This window comes from Dryobates pubescens, chromosome 20, assembly GCF_014839835.1.
Source record: "Dryobates pubescens isolate bDryPub1 chromosome 20, bDryPub1.pri, whole genome shotgun sequence".
Classification (NCBI taxonomy): domain Eukaryota; kingdom Metazoa; phylum Chordata; class Aves; order Piciformes; family Picidae; genus Dryobates; species Dryobates pubescens.
In genome coordinates this window covers 3,635,764-3,652,405 of record NC_071631.1, presented here as the reverse complement: position 1 = coordinate 3,652,405, position 16,642 = coordinate 3,635,764, and the positions used below count along the sequence as shown (strand labels likewise).

At 49.4% G+C, this 16,642-nt stretch overlaps 1 protein-coding gene across 1 annotated transcript in view; it reads left to right on the top strand.

Moving 5' to 3' along the window:
- KIAA0319L (KIAA0319 like) overlaps window positions 1–15,100 on the top strand; it is a 32,269-nt gene extending 17,169 nt beyond the window's left edge. The window contains exons 8-20 of the mRNA XM_009908407.2: window positions 721–853; window positions 1,915–2,143; window positions 3,192–3,315; window positions 3,839–3,971; window positions 4,814–4,962; window positions 5,762–5,913; window positions 6,079–6,217; window positions 6,494–6,653; window positions 9,016–9,158; window positions 11,030–11,152; window positions 11,653–11,743; window positions 12,102–12,193; window positions 13,930–15,100. Coding sequence (XP_009906709.1) covers window positions 721–853; window positions 1,915–2,143; window positions 3,192–3,315; window positions 3,839–3,971; window positions 4,814–4,962; window positions 5,762–5,913; window positions 6,079–6,217; window positions 6,494–6,653; window positions 9,016–9,158; window positions 11,030–11,152; window positions 11,653–11,743; window positions 12,102–12,193; window positions 13,930–14,117 — 1,856 coding nt within the window. The 3' untranslated portion in view covers window positions 14,118–15,100. The remainder of the gene's footprint in view (window positions 1–720; window positions 854–1,914; window positions 2,144–3,191; window positions 3,316–3,838; window positions 3,972–4,813; window positions 4,963–5,761; window positions 5,914–6,078; window positions 6,218–6,493; window positions 6,654–9,015; window positions 9,159–11,029; window positions 11,153–11,652; window positions 11,744–12,101; window positions 12,194–13,929) is intronic.
- Window positions 15,101–16,642: the final 1,542 nt, after the last annotated feature.

The following is a 16,642-nucleotide window of genomic DNA, read 5'->3' as shown; positions in this document are numbered from 1 at the left end:
ACCCACAGCAGCACCTTTCCATCCTTCCCCTTCGGAAGGGCACTGGCATGAGCCAGTCTCCTAAAAGAGGAAAAGCTCTAGAGGTTGCTGCTTAGAATAGAGCCAGTTGCTCTCAGTCAAAATTACTGACCTCTTGTGTTAAGCTTCAGAGGTGGTAATTAGCTAACACTGCTACTGACCCTGGCCCCCACCAGAGCTTTGCAGGACTTTCTTTAAATGTATTCATAGATTCAAAGAATGCTTTGGATTGGAAGGGACTTTAAAGCCCATCCAGTTCCAACTGCCCTGCCATGGACAGGGACACCTCCCACCAGCCCAGGTTGCTCAAGGCCTCATCCAGCCTGGCCTTGAACACCTTCAGGGAAGGGACATCCACAGCTTCCCTGGGCAACCCCTTCCAGTGTCTCCCCACCCTCACAGTAAAGAATTTCTTTTTGATCTCCAGTCTACATCTTCCCTTCTCAAGCTTCATATTGTCTTACCCCCAGCTGGTATTTTGTTAGGGCTTTTTGTCTTCCCCCAGCACACAGAGAAACCTGAGATTAAGGGTGAAACCAGGGTGGAGGAGAACATTCAGTTTATGTGTCGGGGCATAACAGAGACCTCTGAGCTGGGACCAAAAATGCCTCAGTGCTGAAACAGGGGACCAAACATCTGGGTATTGTGATGCAGCATTTTCCCAACTCCTTTATTTATGTATTTTCATCCTGATTGAAACAGAGAGCACTGATGATGATAAAATTGTCAGCTATCACTGGGAGGAGCTGAGAGGCCCTCTGCGGGAGGAGAAGGTTTCCAGCGATACTGCCATACTGACACTGACCAACCTGGTACCTGGCAATTACACATTCAGGTGGGTTATACTCTGCAAGAGTTGACCACATCTCATCCATTAAGAGTAAAACATAACCACATCCTTCAAGTGTTAGTCTGGTAAATAAAAAAACCCCTAAACCACAAGGAGAGAGAACTCCAATTTGTGATGGACTCTCTCCCTGCTCCTGCACTTTAAGGTCGTTCACAGCTTTTTCACTTCAGAAGAGATAAGCTACCAAGCTACTTCTTATTCTTGAGTTGTAGCCCTGGTTTAAGAGGATGGCAAGAAAGGAATGAAAAGTCTGCCAGCACTACAAAATGTCTCTTGAAATGTCAGATCTAAACTGTTTGGGCTTAGGAAGAAATGCAGTCTTTAGATCCAGTTTTTAAATGCAATGTGTTTGTCCCAGATAAGTGAGTGAGGCCTGATGGGTTTATGCACATGCCTGAGCTGGTTGTACTTTCAGGTTTGTTCTGTTTTCTCTGTGCTCTGCATTTTGGTGTGATGTCCATGCAGTGCTTCAGCAGATCTATTTGAAATAATCCAGAGTACCTGTACCTGAGCACTCTTTGCTTGTGAGCAGTTACTAGCTGAACTAATCAAGTTGCTGTTCAAATCTAGATCCAGATTCATTCAGTTTTGTGGACCTTGCCTGCCTGAAGAGCCATTCTCAGGCCACTCAAGGGTTAATGATGAACTTGTGTGAGCACATTAATGAATGTCTCCTGTTGGGAGGTCTTTTCCATCACAATTCTGCGTGTGGAAGCTGATGCTCTTTTACTAGCACAGTGTTATCTTGGAGCTAGCTGATAGGTTTCAAGTTGAGAGATGGACCTGAGGAGTTCATTTCTTGTGTCACTTTGAGGGAGATATTTGGGTGTTTGGGGGAATCTTCTGTTCAGAAAAAGAACAGCTGCTTCAAACCATAGGGTTTTGCTGCTCCTGAGGGAAAAAAAGACTCTCCTGCCCTTAAAAATGTCTTCATTTTCTAACTCTTCTTCTGCCTTTCAGTTGACTCCAAGCCAGTGTGGTGTATTCAGCTCTGATAACCACAACTCTTCACTGATTTTCCCCTTTTTTCCCACCCTCCTCTTCAGTCTAACAGTAGTGGACTCAGATGGTGCCAGCAACTCCACCACTGCAAACCTGACAGTGAACAAAGCAGTGGATTACCCTCCAGTGGCAAATGCAGGCCCAAACCAGGTGATCACCCTGCCCCAGAACTCCATCACTCTCTACGGGAACCAGAGCACCGACGACCACAGCATTGTCAGCTACGAGTGGCTGCTCAGCCCCAACAGCAAAGGGAAGGTGATGGAGATGCAGGTCAGTGCAGGTCTCTGCTACCCAACCTGGATTACTCTCTAGCTGGAATTTTGTCTATAATCAAACCATTTTTAATTGCCTGTTAGCAAATACCTCTTATAATCCTACAGAGTGAGTATGTGGTGATTAAATAGATGCTTAAAACTAAATCCACACCAAGCTGGTATTAGCTTAGTGGCTGAGCAGGTGTACCAGTCCAGCTGCAGGTTTTCACTGGCATGCTGTTTCCTGTCCTGAGCAGCAGTTTTAAATACTGCTGAAGAGTGGAGGACTGAGAGGGGTGGGATCTGGTGGCTCTGGATTCTGATGTCCCATCCAACAGATCTCAGCACAACTTGATCCCACCCCTGTACCTCACTTCAGCCTACGTGGCTGTTAGGGAAATGTGTTCTTCCCCTGCTCAGTTGCTGACTTCTGAGAACATTAGTGATAGCTAAATCAATGATGGTAAAATGGGGATGTTTTAAGTGCTCTCTCTCAGCAGGTGTGGAAGCCAGACTGTGATCTTTAGGTGACTCACTCAGGATGACATTTAGACACAGATAGCTCCTTGTCCCAGGTCATGCTGGACAAACACACTGGACTGGCTCTTTGGAGTTGAACCATGAAGTCTAAACTTTGCTCATACTGTCCAGACACTCCTCAGTCCTAAACAGTAAAAGCTGGAACTTGTTTCCAGGACATCATTGGTCCTTTGAAGATTTACTGCTGTCAAATTGATGGAATAAGAAGGCCATGAATCACCTTCACTGTGCATGCTTCACACAGAGCTCCCCAGAGGTTCTGCTTGAGCTGTTAGCTGTTGAATCCCAGAAGGTCTGAACACCTGCATGGTGTTACTCTTGCCACAGCAGTGTCCTTGTTGCTGTGCATAAATGTAGCTGTAAGCACCTTTCATGCTGGTGTGTCACAGACTTCTGGCCCCACAGCAGGAGGTAGTAATGAGTCCCTGGAATCTGCTGATAACAGCTGGTTTAGAAGCAGTCTGCTCTGATCCACCATCATCTGTGCAGGATTCCTTTTAATGCCTGCCTGTGTTTTCTCCAAGGGGGTGAGGACACCAGTCCTGCAGCTCTCTGCAATGCAAGAAGGGGATTACACTTACCAGCTGATAGTGACTGATTCTGCTGGGCACCAGTCCACTGCAGAGGTCACTGTGATAGTCCAGCCAGGTAAGCTGCCTTCAGCTGTGGTTGCCATTTTCATCCCATGGGTTAGAGGTGAGCATCGATCTGTCAGCTGCTCTAGATCTTAGGGTAGCTTTGTGTGGCTTCCAGCAGCTCTAGTTCAGGACCATTCTGGGCTGGAAAAGTGCTGAGAAACAGGAGAAAGTCTCTAGGAATGTTGCTTCTCTAGGCTGTTCTCTTGTTTTGCACAATGTTCTTTGTGCCTGGCATTACCCCATCAGAACAAGATTGTATTTCCCAGCAGCTGTCTCTAACCACACTGCAAGGTCCTGGGATAAGAGTAGGACTTAGAAAATGAGAGCAAAACCCAGAACTCTTAGATTTCATTCTCATTTTACTGCAGATATGTGAATGTAACATTGACCTGACCTCATTTTTTTTTCCTGAGCACAAGGTTGAGCTAGTGGGAAAGAAATGTATTAGAGATGATGGAGAAAATTCTTCATGCTGGGGTTTGAAGCTCCACCTTTTATGGCATGTGTATGAAAAACACCACATCCTTTTCCAGAGAACAATAAGCCCCCAAAGGCAGATGCTGGTCCAGATAAAGAATTAACTCTTCCTGTGGACAGCACCACTCTAGATGGCAGCAAGAGCTCAGATGACCAGAAGATTGTCTCCTTTCTCTGGGAGAAAACACGGTGAGTATCAACCTCCAGACTCTTCTGATGCCAGTACCTGAGTCTTCAGTTGGAACAAGACACCCTCCCACCTACCTCCCTTGTGTTAAATCCTGGTCATGTTGGGCCTGACAGGCTTTACCAGTGACTAAAATGAGGCAAGGATTGATGTTTAATTGGAAGAGAGGTGGAGTTTTGAACATTAGAAATAGTTTTGCTGTCATCTCTAGGCCTGATTCCCATTCTCAGCATGGTTGTGGCTTGTAAAGGAGACCAACTGTGTTTGATTCACAGCCCTGTAATGTGGTCTTGGTCATGTGAAGAGGCTGACTCTTGTGATCAAACAACAGCAGGGCCTTTAAACTTGGTGCTGTTGCAAGTGTGTTTGAATGTTGCAGCATGTTCTTCTCTTCTCATTGTCATGCTTCCCTTCAGACACTGAATTCCCTGATGTGCTTTAGGGTATTCAGGAGAAAGCCTGTGAGTGACTTGCAGTAGGTTTTTCTGTTATATAAAAGTTAGAAAGGAGCTATTTTTGCTCTCTACTTCTTCTTACAAGTTGGCTTATTGTACAGTTCACAAAGTACCACTGCTTGCAAACCCCACTTCAATGCTGCTATCAGTGCTCCCCTGGTTTAAAAATAACCAAAACACTAAAGCACCAGAAATTATATATTTTCTTTTGTTCTGAATGCCAAACTTACTCTTTTGACTGTCTTGCTGTAACTGGAGAAAATAATGTTGCTTTTTGTCTTGGACTCTCTGTTTCTGCATCCCTGTAAAGTGTTTCCTTCAGTCTGGTGCGAAGCTGGCTCCCATGGTCTGTGCAAAGTTTAAACTGCTCCTCTTCTTGCTTTGGTTAGGGGCCCAGATGGTGTCAAGCTGGAGAATGCCAACAGCAGCATTGCCACTGTAACAGGCCTGCAGGTTGGGACCTACGAGTTTACTCTGACAGTTAAAGATGAGAGGAACTTGCAGAGCCAAAGCTCTGTCAACGTCATTGTCAAAGAAGGTACAGCCAGCCATCAGCCACAGAGCCTGGGGCAGGTTATCATAGAATGGTTTGGGTTGGAAGGGACCTTAAAGAGCATCTAGTTCTAACCCCCCTGCCATGGACAGTGACCGCTTCCACTAGACCAGGTTGCTCAAAGCCTCATCCAGCCTGGTCTTAAACACTTCCAGAGATGAGGCTTCCATAACCTCCCTGGGCAGCCTGTTCTTGTGCCTCCCCACCCTCACTGTGATGAATTTCTTCCTAATGTCCAACCTAAATCTCCCTGCTCTAGTTTCAAACCATTTTCCTTTGTCCTTGTCAAAAGTCCCTTCCCAGCTCTTCTGAAGCCCCCTTCAGGTACTGGAAGGCTGCCCTAAGGTCTCCCTGAAGCCTTTTCCCCTGCAGGCTGAACAGCCCCAACTCTCTTGGCCTGTCCTTACAGCAGAGGTGCACCAGCTCTCATAATCTTCCTGGCCTCCTCTGAACCTTCTCCAACAGGTCCATGTTGGTTTTGTGTTGGGGGCTCCAGAGCTGAATGCAGCATTCCTGGTGCCTGTCTCTGAGCAGCTGAACAAAAGCTGTGTTCAGAGGCACAAGAAGAGTGAGGAATGGCTGAAAATTGTGTGGAGAGCACTGAAATGGTCTTCTCTAGCTCAGGGGTTTACCTGTTTCTAGAGGAGCAGCACCTTCAGCTGAACCCTGCAGAGCCCTTCTCCCAGGGCTAGGTAGGGATTTCTGGGTTACAGTGAAGCTCTGGAGCTGTGGTTTTTGGTTGGGTGCTACCAGACTCTTCTCCAACTGCTTTTCCTCCCCTCAGAGATCAACAAGCCGCCGGTTGCGAAGATCGCTGGCAACGTCGTCATCACCTTGCCCACAAACACAGCAGAGCTGGATGGATCCAAGTCCTCTGATGACAAGGGAATTGTCAGCTACCTGTGGACCCGGGATGAGGGCAGCCCTGCAGCTGGGGTGAGGTTTCTGTTCTCAATAGCAGTCTGCAGCACCACAAAATCAGAGGTTTAGCTGGGGAAGTGTAAAGCTGATCGTTGCTCCTCTTACACCTTACTAGTGTGAGGATACATCACACCAGTATCATCCTTTAGTTCCTGACATTTACTTTGCTCTGCCTTCCAGGAGGTCTTAAATAATTCAGACCATCACCCAGTCCTCCTCCTGTCCAACCTAGTAGAAGGGACCTACACATTTCACCTCAGAGTGACAGATGCTAAAGGAGAGAGTGACGTGGAAAGGAGCACGGTGGAAGTCAAACCTGGTGAGCCTGGCTTTTGTGCTGTGCCTGGATACAGTGTACTGAGATGAAAATGTGTAGTTTAATCCGGCTCAGAACTGTGAGAGTCCAAAGTGTTGGGGGGATGTGGTTCTATTTTCATGTAGTTCTTGGAGGCTGACTCGTACTGCTTGCTGTGAAAGCCACAGACTCGTGTCCCTGCAGTGCTGTAATCTTGTGTTCAAAGCAAAAACCACACCAGAAACCTGACTTGTGCCCAGTAGCAGTTCTGAGCATCTGTATTATCTACATTCTGACTAGATCCCAGGAAAAATAACCTTGTGGAGATCATTCTGGATGTTAATGTCAGCCAGCTGACTGAGAGGCAGAAGGGCATGTTCATCCGGCAGATCGGCGTCCTGCTGGGGGTCCTCGACTCAGACATTACTGTGCAGAAGATCCAGCCCTACACTGAGCAAAGGTGAGCTTTGTCTGTGAGCCTGTGTGGTGAGGGATTGCTTGAGGGTTTAGTAAACCCAGGGCTGCTTTCCTTTGGGAAGCAGACTGGACAATCATCTTCTCTAGGTGAACCTCACTTGGCAGGGGGGTTGGAGTTGATCTCCAGAGGTCCCTTCCAAACCCCTACCATTCTGTGATTCTGTAATGTGTGGAGATGTTGCTTAACTTTGATATTCTTGCTTGGCTCACAGAAGGTGTGTTGCCAAGCAGGTCTTGGGTGTCTTTCCCCTCTGGAGGTGATGCATGGTCCTCTAAAGCTGTTTGCCACTGTTACTGTCTTTGCCCCCCGGACCTGTAAAACAAGAGCTAATTCTTACTTGGGTTTGAAAATCAGGAAAACTCTCTGGAACAGACTCCCCAGGGAGGGGCCTTAATCCTCATCTCTGGAGGCATTTTAGTCAAATCCTCATCCCTGGAGGTGTTTCAGAGAGGCAAAGATGTGGTGCTGAGGGACATGGTATAGCGGCAACCTTGGCAGAGTTAGGGAATGGTTGGACTCAATCATTTTGAAGGTCTTTTCCGGCCAAAACAATTCTATGGTCTGAAGGATGCTCTGCAGCTGCAGTTTATAACTGGAGCAATAATGTGGGTTGGTACAGGAGCAGTTTGGTGAAACATGGATTCCCCACACCAGAGGAGGTGGTGTAGCAACCCTCTGAGCAGCAGCAGCAGCAGCCCTGCTTGCCAGCTTTAGTTTTACATGAGCTTTACTGCAGACACAACTGCTTGGGTTTAATGCAAAGGAAAATGTTGCAAGCCAATGCAGTTCTTGTTTGGTGAGAGAAGGAAAACTTGGCTTTGAATGCTCTTTAGCTTACAGTAAACTAAAGCTGGTCTCTTCTAAACAAGTGGAAGTTTGCTGAGGGGCAGGGCTGTGGGCCAGGGTCATGTTGTCTGCTTGGACAACATTGCTCAGTAACCACAAAGTCATGCACAGGGTGGTTTGGACCAGCTGGATGCTGGCCATGTTGCTTTGGCATGAAAGAACCTGATCAACTTCAGCTTTCCACCTCAGCACAAATGGCTGGTGAGGGAAATTCACTCTTCCATAGAAACCTTCAGTCTCATCACAGCAGTAGCTGCCCAGATGCCTTCACTGCCAGCTGCATCCCATCACTACTGTGGGTGTTTGAGGCTGCCTGAGTGGCATGGAAATGAGCTTATGAAGGGTGCAGTGGTCATCTGTTGAAATAAAGGCAATATTGCAGTTATTTTTTACTAAAAATAGAGTAGTTTTAAGGTGGATAAAGCACTGGAGAAGATTTAAGGGATGCAGCAAGTCAGCTATAAATCTGCAGTTAGAGTTTGCACTGTCCTGAGCTCGGTGATGAATCGATTCCTCCGTGCCCACGTTGCCTGCTCTGGCAGTAAAATCAGAATTCATTGTCCATGCAAGCCTGAGTAGCTCAGAAGAGAGGAGCCAGCACTTTCTGGGGTGATGTTACCTCTCCATCCCTGCCACCACCAGGCCACTTGCCACTGTTCTTCACTGAGGGATTCTTGGAATGGATGCTTCCTCTGGTTCTGCATTTACTAAGCAGACAAAAGAGTGGCAAGTGCCACAAAGGAGCAGAGAGTATTTTCTGGCAGGTGGCTTTAAGATCCCATTTTTGCCCCAGCTATCAAAGTAGCTTGGTCTGTTTTAAAAAGATTATTTGTTTTTCCCTGGCTGCTGAGGGTTTTTCAGACACTGAGGGCCTCACTAATAGCCCCTTGACTCATAGGCTCCCTGGTAATCATCCATCTGGAGCCTCCGTGCATCCTTCTGTGACTCTGAAGGATACCCAGGGCTCTGCAAGGCTTGCAGCCTAGGGGAGCAAGGTCCTCTGCAAGTAAAAGATGCAGAGTGCAGTGTCCTCTACACCTGTGCTTTTTCTTCTAGCTATAACACACTGTGCATCCAAACTAAGCTTGGCAGAAGGCTGTAAACCTTCACTGCCTTCTCTGATGGTGCTGAGCACTCAGATGAGGCCCCAGCTTCCATGAGTGGGAAGGTCTAAGGATCCTTAAAGGAGGGAGGGAAGAGACTGGGAAAATGGCAGGACCACAGAATTTGGGGATTTGCATGCTTAGCATGGACATGCAAAGATGTGCTTGAGTAGCAAACTCAAGAGCAGTCCAGCCCTAGCTTTGAAAGCATGGATGGATCAGCTGTCCCAAAGGGGTTTCTGCTCTCTGAGCGTTGCTGCTTTCCGGATGGAGCCAGAAGTCCAGTCCTCAAATCTGCAATTCTGAGTAAATCCCTCTGATGACAGGCTGGGGAGAAGGGCTCTGTAGCTGCTGTGTGGAGATGCAGCAGGTAACCATTTCTGTCTGCCTTGCAGCACGAAGATGGTGTTTTTTGTGCAGAATCAGCCTCCCCATCAGATATTCAAAGGGCGAGAGGTAGCCTGGACGCTGAAAAATGAGCTGCGGAAGCAGCAGTCAGACTTCCTCATCTTCCGGGCACTGGAGATCAACACAGTCAGTAAGTGAGGGTCACTGTGCTGCAAACAGCCTGCAGAGCAGGAGGCTCTGGGGGGACCTCACAGCTGCCTTCCAGTACCTGAAGGGAACCTACAGGATGGCTGCAGAGGGACTTTTCATGAGGGTGTCTGGCGACAGGACAAGGGGGAGTGGTTTGAAGCTGAGGCAGAGCAGGGTTAGACTGGAGCTGAGGAAGAAGTTCTTCAGTAGGACTCTGGAACAGGCTGCCCAGGGAGGTTGTGAATGCCTCCTGCCTGGAGGTGTTCGAGGCTAGGCTAGATGAAGCCATGATCAACCAAGTCTAGCTGGGAGGCTTCCTTGCCCATGGCAGTAGATGACCTCTGAAGTACCTTCCAACCTAAGCCATTCTGTGAAACCAAGAGCCTTTCGCAGGTGCCTGCCAGAATAAAGTCCTTCCTGTCTGCTGACAGCAGCTGCCTGCACACACAGAGCTTTCATGTGTGAGTAAATGAGAAACAGAAACATCAGTCTGTTAGAGTGGCCACAGATCAGTTCTGCACCAACTGATTCTGCTCGCTCTTCAACCTGCCATAAATGCTTACTTGTGATGCTGCTGGGAAGACAAAGATTCACCAAATCAAAAGCAGATTGATGCTTATGCAACTGAAACAGTGTGTTGGTGGAATGCTGCCAGCGACATGAGTGTCACACTGCAAACATGAAACCCACAGATCCTGGTAGCTGTGAACACGCTCGTTTCCTTCAGCCTGACATGTGTGCTGCAGAGGCAATGTTTCCCCTTCTGTCATTTGTTTACCAGCTCACAGCAGCATTGGTTGCCTTTCAGGAGCTCCATCCTATGAGGATCACTTGCAGTTAGACATTTTAGACTGATGTCATTATTTTCATGGCTTCCTGATCTTAGGATTTTGTGGCCTTCCAAAACCACTCTTCAGTTCTGTTTGGTCCCTTAATGGGCCTTTTGTTCCTTGCCTCTCTCTCAGGCTGGGGCTTGAATTTGAAAATCAAAACTTTATTGAAAAACATCTCCTTGACAAAGCTACAAATTCTATCCAAATCATCAGTTATTGGGCACAAATTTTCTTAGCCTATTGTGTGTGTGTTATGTCGTTAGTCAAGTGGAACTGAAGCACTTGGGCCTCCTGCCAAATTAATGTTTGTATTCCTGACTGCTTGTGAGGATGGCTGAGCTATGGGTGAGCTACAGAGTGACTGGATTCAAGTTTAGAGCTTTCAGGGCTTGGCCATGTTGAACTAAAGTGGCCCTGGCCAGCAGGACCAGGGCAGAGATTGTCCCCCTGTGCCTCACCACTGGTGAGGCCACATCTCAAATCCTGGGTTCAGTTTTGGGCCCCTCACTGCAAGAAGGACATTGAGGTGCTGGAGCCAGTCCAGAGCAGGGCAAAAAAGCTGATGAAGAGTCTGGAGAACAGGGCTGGTGAGGAGCAGCTGAGGGAGCTGGAGTTTTTCAGCCTGGACAGAAGGAGGCTGAAGGGAATCCTTCTGGCTCTCTACAACTCCCCAAAAGGAGGCTGGAGCCAGGTGAGGATTGATGTCTTCTCCCAGGTAATAAGCACCAGGATGAGAGAAAATGGCTTCAAGGTGCACCAAAGGAGGTTTAGATTAGGCATTAGGAACAATTTCTTCTCTGAAAGGGTAGTTAAACCCTGGCTGCCCAGGACAGTGGTGGAGTCCTCATCCCTGCAAGTGTTCCTGAAGGGTGTAGCTGTGGCATGAGGGACATCGTATAGTGCTGGACTTAGCAGTGTTAGGTTAACAGTTGGACTGGATGACCTTGGAGAACTCTTCCAGCTGTGATAATTCTGCAGTTCTGTGCTTTTTGCCTCACATGCAAGTCACTGAGGTCACCTTGCTGGTTTTGTCCCCCAGCCTGTCAGCTGAACTGCTCCGAGCACGGCCGCTGCGACTCCTTCACCAAGCGTTGCGTCTGTGACCCTTTCTGGATGGAGAACTTCCTCAGGGTGCAGATGGGGGATGGAGAGAGCAACTGTGGTACGTGCATCCTGCCTGGGGTTCTCCATCTGTGGACAGCAAGCAGTGTTAGAAACTCAGGGTGGGCAGAGGAACAGGGACCTGCTTCCCCCCCAGAGTCTCTTAACATGACATTGACACCAGGAGATAGTCCTTGCCCTGGTGTCCTCACATGAGCCTCCTGTGCAGGCAATATTTGACAGGGATGTGGCTCCTCTTCAGACCCTCTCAGTGAACACTCCTGAGGAGCTGACTCTGGGTTTAGTGTACAGGTGGCACCTCTCTTCTGTTGTGCCCCTGCAGAGGCTTCCCTGCCAGGGGAAAGCAAACACCATAAAGCAGCACCAGCTGGAAGGTGCCGGCGTGCTGCATCTCCAGCCTCTGGCTTCCCGAGGTGGGTTGGTGGTGCTGCCAGTGGTGGTTGCCAGCCTCCAGCTCTGCAAGGCTCAGGCCTTTCTTTACCAAGGTCAGGCATCTAAGAGTGCCAAACCAACATTCTCTGTGGGGTGTTTTGCTTTCAGAGTGGAGTGTGCTGTATGTGATCATTGCGTCCTTCGTCATCGTGGTTGCCCTTGGGATCTTCTCCTGGATGGTGATCTGCTGTTGCAAGAGGTGGGACTGAGGCTATAACCCTCACTCTGTCAGTGCTTCAGAGCCAAGTAGGTGCAGTAGGAGGTGAAAGATTGAAACCCATCATCCCAGCAGGTCACCTGCTTAGCCCTGGGATGTTCGTTTGTGTCACTTGGTGTTTCAAGTGACGCACTGAAGTCCTGCAACTCTGGGTTCAGTTCAGAAGCCAGGTCTGGTTTAGCCTCTAAATGTGCAGCTGAAGCAGTGTTTTGAGTGGTTTGCTTTGTGATAGGGACATAAACTGAAACAAGCAAGTACCCTGGCTTTGAAGCTCAGCTGGCTTTTTTCTTCTGGCTCTTTTCAAGTGGCCTGCCTCATAATGCCTTTTCTTCCCCTTTAGACGAAAAGGGAAATCCAAGAGGAAAAGCAAATACAAGATTCTGGATGCAACAGATCAAGAAAGCCTGGAGCTAAAACCAAATCCCAAAGCAGGTAAAGCATGAGAGGCAAGAGCTCAGTGTCTCCAGAACGCTGACTAACAAGACTCTTCCTATGGTGGGTTCCAAGGTATCAGCCTAAAACTATCACACTTCCTCAGTGGACTTAAAATCACAGGGTGAGACAGATGTGATGCTGGGCACTGACAGACAAGCCTCAGAAGATCTCAGAGCTTGTTACAGATCTGTGTACAGGGTGTTTGGTTTAGAAATTGAGGCTGAAACTGGCCTCATCCTAACATCTCTACATCACTGAAGTACTCAGGGGATGCACATAAGCTATGGTGTGGCTTGATTCAGGGAGCCCAAACCTGGGGCTTGATTGTAACTTCTCTTGCTCTGAAGTTTTCTGCTGGGTTCTGGTAGTTTGTGTCTTGCCAATAGGCAGTTCCTTGACTTTGCTCTACAGCAAAGCACAAATTCAATGCTGAATTATTTCCCTGAACTGATCCGCTCTGGGCCAGTGTCAACATCTGAAAGCAACCTGGCCTTGAACACCTCCAGGGAGGAGGCATCCACAACCTTCCTGGGCAACCTGTTGCAGTGTCTCACCACCCTCACTGGGAAGAATTTCTTCTTAATATCCAGGCTCAATCTCTCCTCTTTCAGCTCAAAGCCATTGCCCCTTGTGAAAAAGTCCTTCCCGAGCTCTTCTGTAGCTCCCTTCAGGTACTGGAAGGCTGCTCTGAGGTCTCCTCAGCCTTCTCTGTATGCTGGGAGCACTTCAGCTGATGAAATCCCTGTTCCAAACAGGAAGATGCATCCTGGATTTGTTCCAGAGGAGGGGCTATTGTAACTGTACATGGAAAATAGTCCCTGATCCTTGTTTGCTAGTGGAAAACAGCTGCTCAGCCCAGTGCTGTCCCAGCAAAGTGAGCAGTGCCCTGCAGCCGCAGAGCTGCTCAGGCAGTTCTCCTGAGCACCAGGCTGTCCCAGCTGCACCCACAGAGATACTCTTGAAGGAAACCCTGGGTGTGTTTTCCTCCCTCAGCACCCAGCTCCGCTTTCATCTGACCATCTGTCACCTTGCACCGAGGAGCCCAGTAAAGGCCTCATTGTTCTGCAGTCTGTGGCAAATGTGCCCCAGCCATTTGCTCTCTGGTAACTGTGCTCATTTTGCTGCTTCTGAGGCTGGCTGCTGACTAAAGTAGTTTTTTGTTTGGGTTTTTTTTTCCCCCTGCTAGATATGTCCAGGGAGCATTCTGCTCACAGAGGAAATGTTGCATTTCTCCAATAAGGAAAAGCTAAATTTAAATCTTTCCTCTGCTGACAGGATCAGTGAATGTCTCTCTCCTGTCCTTGTGCATTAATCTAAATTCAGCCTGGCTGATTTCTCTCTCTCCCTTCACAGGCAGGAGAAGCAAAGAGTAGGGAGGGTGATAGGAACAGAGGGAACTTCCCTCACACACCTGCAGGTTCTCCTCTCTACAGCCCTGGGAGAGCTTTCTAGGCAGTGCCCCGAGCAAAGTCGGGGAGACAAAGCTCCCACATGTCCTCACAGCCCCCTCCCTGTTTGTTGTGCTTTGCACTGTGCTGAGGTGTCAGTGTGACCTCTGCTACACCAAAGCATCTCAAACAGCATCACATTGGCTTCAGCATTTGAGGGGATAAAGGGGGACACAGAGGAAGTCGTCTGAGGCTGCCCCTTTAGCATGGCAGGGGATGGAACAAGGGGAGGCTGCTGACCATCATTAGAAGTATTCCTAACCTGGGAATCTCACTCTTTCCAAGGGGGCAGACAGAAATCCCAGGTCCTCAACACTAGCCTGATGCATTCAGAGTCTGAGCTGGACAGCGATGAAGCCATCTTCACGTGGCCTGACCGTGAGAAAGGGAAGCTGCTCCGCAGCCAGAACGGCTCCGTGCGCAACGGACAAGTGATGCTCAAACCCAAGAACCAGAGGGAGGAGATCCTCTAGGACCCCTCAGGTGGCCATTTGCTGGAGCTCAGTGGGAAAGGCCACTCCTGCCCCTAGCCTGCCAGGGCCTTTGGTGGCCCTTTTGATGAGGACAACGCTGCTAACTCGTTTCACAGAAAATAACTTTTCTTTTTGTGGGTTTCTTTTCATTCAGTTAAAACTGGTTGTACTTGAATTTGACCTTCAAGGGAAATCAAAGGGAGGAGAAGGCAGCTGTGAAGCCCAGGCCAGGTGTCATAGAGAAGACAGCTGGCATCTGGAGAGCAGCAGGACAGAACCACTTGAAGCAACTGTGAATGCCCAGGACCCTCCTAGCCCACCTCAGACTGCAGTGGAGGAAACACCAATGGACTTCCAGCTCAGTTGCCCTGGGCACTCCTTGGAGAAGGAAGGTCCAGGCTGTGCTTTGAGTTGTGCTCTGAGCTCCCTTCAGACTCCAGTAGCCTACCACAGGCTGCTTTCTTCTGTCCAACAGCTTTCTCCTCTTTTCCTCCCACCTTCCCTAATAGTTTAAGCACTATTTTAATTTAGGCTTGTCCTCTCACATGCACTTGGCTGTGTTTGGAGTGTAGGGGAGGGGGGGATCTAAACACTCTGGTCACACTCCATCAGCTTGCAGGTAGGAAAGGGGTTTGTAGCTCTTCTGAATTACTGTCAGGCTTCTCTGACTGGGAGTGTTGATGACACGATGCCCATTCACACCTGAGAAGCTGATCTGGCTGGGCTAGGAGACCTCTCCTGCAGCAGGCTCTCCCACTGGGTACCAGAGCTGGGAGGGGACACCCACCTTTGGTACCTTTTTTTTGTCTAAAGTCTGGCTCAATCCAAAGCTGTGAGATGTTGTCCAGTGTCCCCAGCACTTTGTTGGTCACCAAGCCGTCCGTGAGCCTGGACACTGACCCCGTCTCAGTTCTCAAACGCTAGATCCTGTGGTTTGTTGGGGTCTTGGGGAGGGGGAGGTTGGGTTCTGGTTTGTGGGTTTGGGTTTTTGTTTTCCTGGAAATTTGCACAACCCAGGCAAACAGAACTTGGTCTCTTCGGTTCCCAGCAGCTGGCTGCTCCCTCTGGCTGGCAGCTGAGTGGCTGCAGAGCCCTGTGTGTAACACAGCGTGAGGTGCACTCAGTGTCCTTCAGTGGATGGAGAAGGGAACTCTGTAGCTGAGGGCATGACAGTGAGTGCCAGCAGCAAGTGGCCATGACTGCTGCCTGGAGGCAGGAGTGGTTGGTCCTCTCTTACACCTGTTCCTCTCCCTCACTGTGCTGCTTTCATGAGCTGCACCCCTGTCCTGGGGCAGAACCCAGCCTCCTGCTGGCACGAAGGATGCCAGTGCTCCTCTGGGTGGGTGGCTGGGCACTTCATTGCCTTTCTTTGTGTTTAGTTTAAAAACTGGAACCTTGTTTAATTGGCTTTTATTGGGGGGTTGGTTTTTTTTGTTTGGATTGGGTTTTTTTGGAGCTATGAAAGCCAAAAGGCTTCAACTTCCTTGGTTGTATTTATATTGCTGCACTACTGATCTGTGTTGAGCTAGATGAAGATTAAACACTATTGAAGGCGATGGAATCTCCCCTCGCTGAATGTAGTCCTGGCTGCTGCTGACTTGATTTGTCTGGACAATCAGCTCTTCTCCTCAGGCACCAGCTCTGCAGCCTGCTGCTCTCCTGAGGACCCAGACATTGGCCTCCTGCCCTCCCAACTTGGCCAGGCACAGGGCTTGTCTCTTGCCACAGGCCACCCCCCAGCCTGTCTGGCACTCAGCTGGTGCTCCAAGCATGGCTTCCCCTTCCCAGGCCGCTCCTGCACCCTCTCTCCCAACAGCTTCTTCCCTCCAAGCCCAACTGGGACCACACACAGGGCTGGCTGACACTGGGATGCTCCCTGTGGTGTGCCTCAAAGGGGCAGAACCAGGCTGTGAGCTGTACTGTGGCTGGACGCTTAACTCTTGGGTGCCACCACTCTCTGATGTGCTTCCCTCCATGTGGGTGGCAGATGAACAAACTGTGAGAAGAGGAGGTTTTGAAGCTGCAGGGATGGATCAGATGTGCTGGGACTGTTACAGAGGAGCTGTTGGTCTTTGGTTGATTTTTTTTTTTTGTCTTTGGGGCTTGTTCTTTTTGAGCCACTTTCTCCTGCCCATGCAGGGAAGCCCCTGCTGCAGTGGCTCAGAGCTGTGTGCAGTGGTTCAGCCATGGCTGCTGCAGAGATCAGTGCCCTCAGAGGAGATGCAGCTTGTGCTTCCAGCCAGCCTGGCTGCTGCTCAGGCAAAGGGAACTGGAACCTGTGCAGCTGTTGCCAGCACCACCTTGCTTTATAAAGCCAGGGTATTTCCTTTGCCCTCAAGTTCCCCTGGGTGGGGACCCAGCACTGGGGCTGGGGCGCTGCGGTCAGCGGCAGCACCGAGCGCTCACTCTGGGCAGCTGCCTCACTCCCCATTTGTCATCACCCAGCAGAGCAGGTTGGTGACAGAGCACAGCCAAGCTGCGGGAGGCTCCGGGCTCCCATTAGCATTCCCTGGCTGTACAGCCTC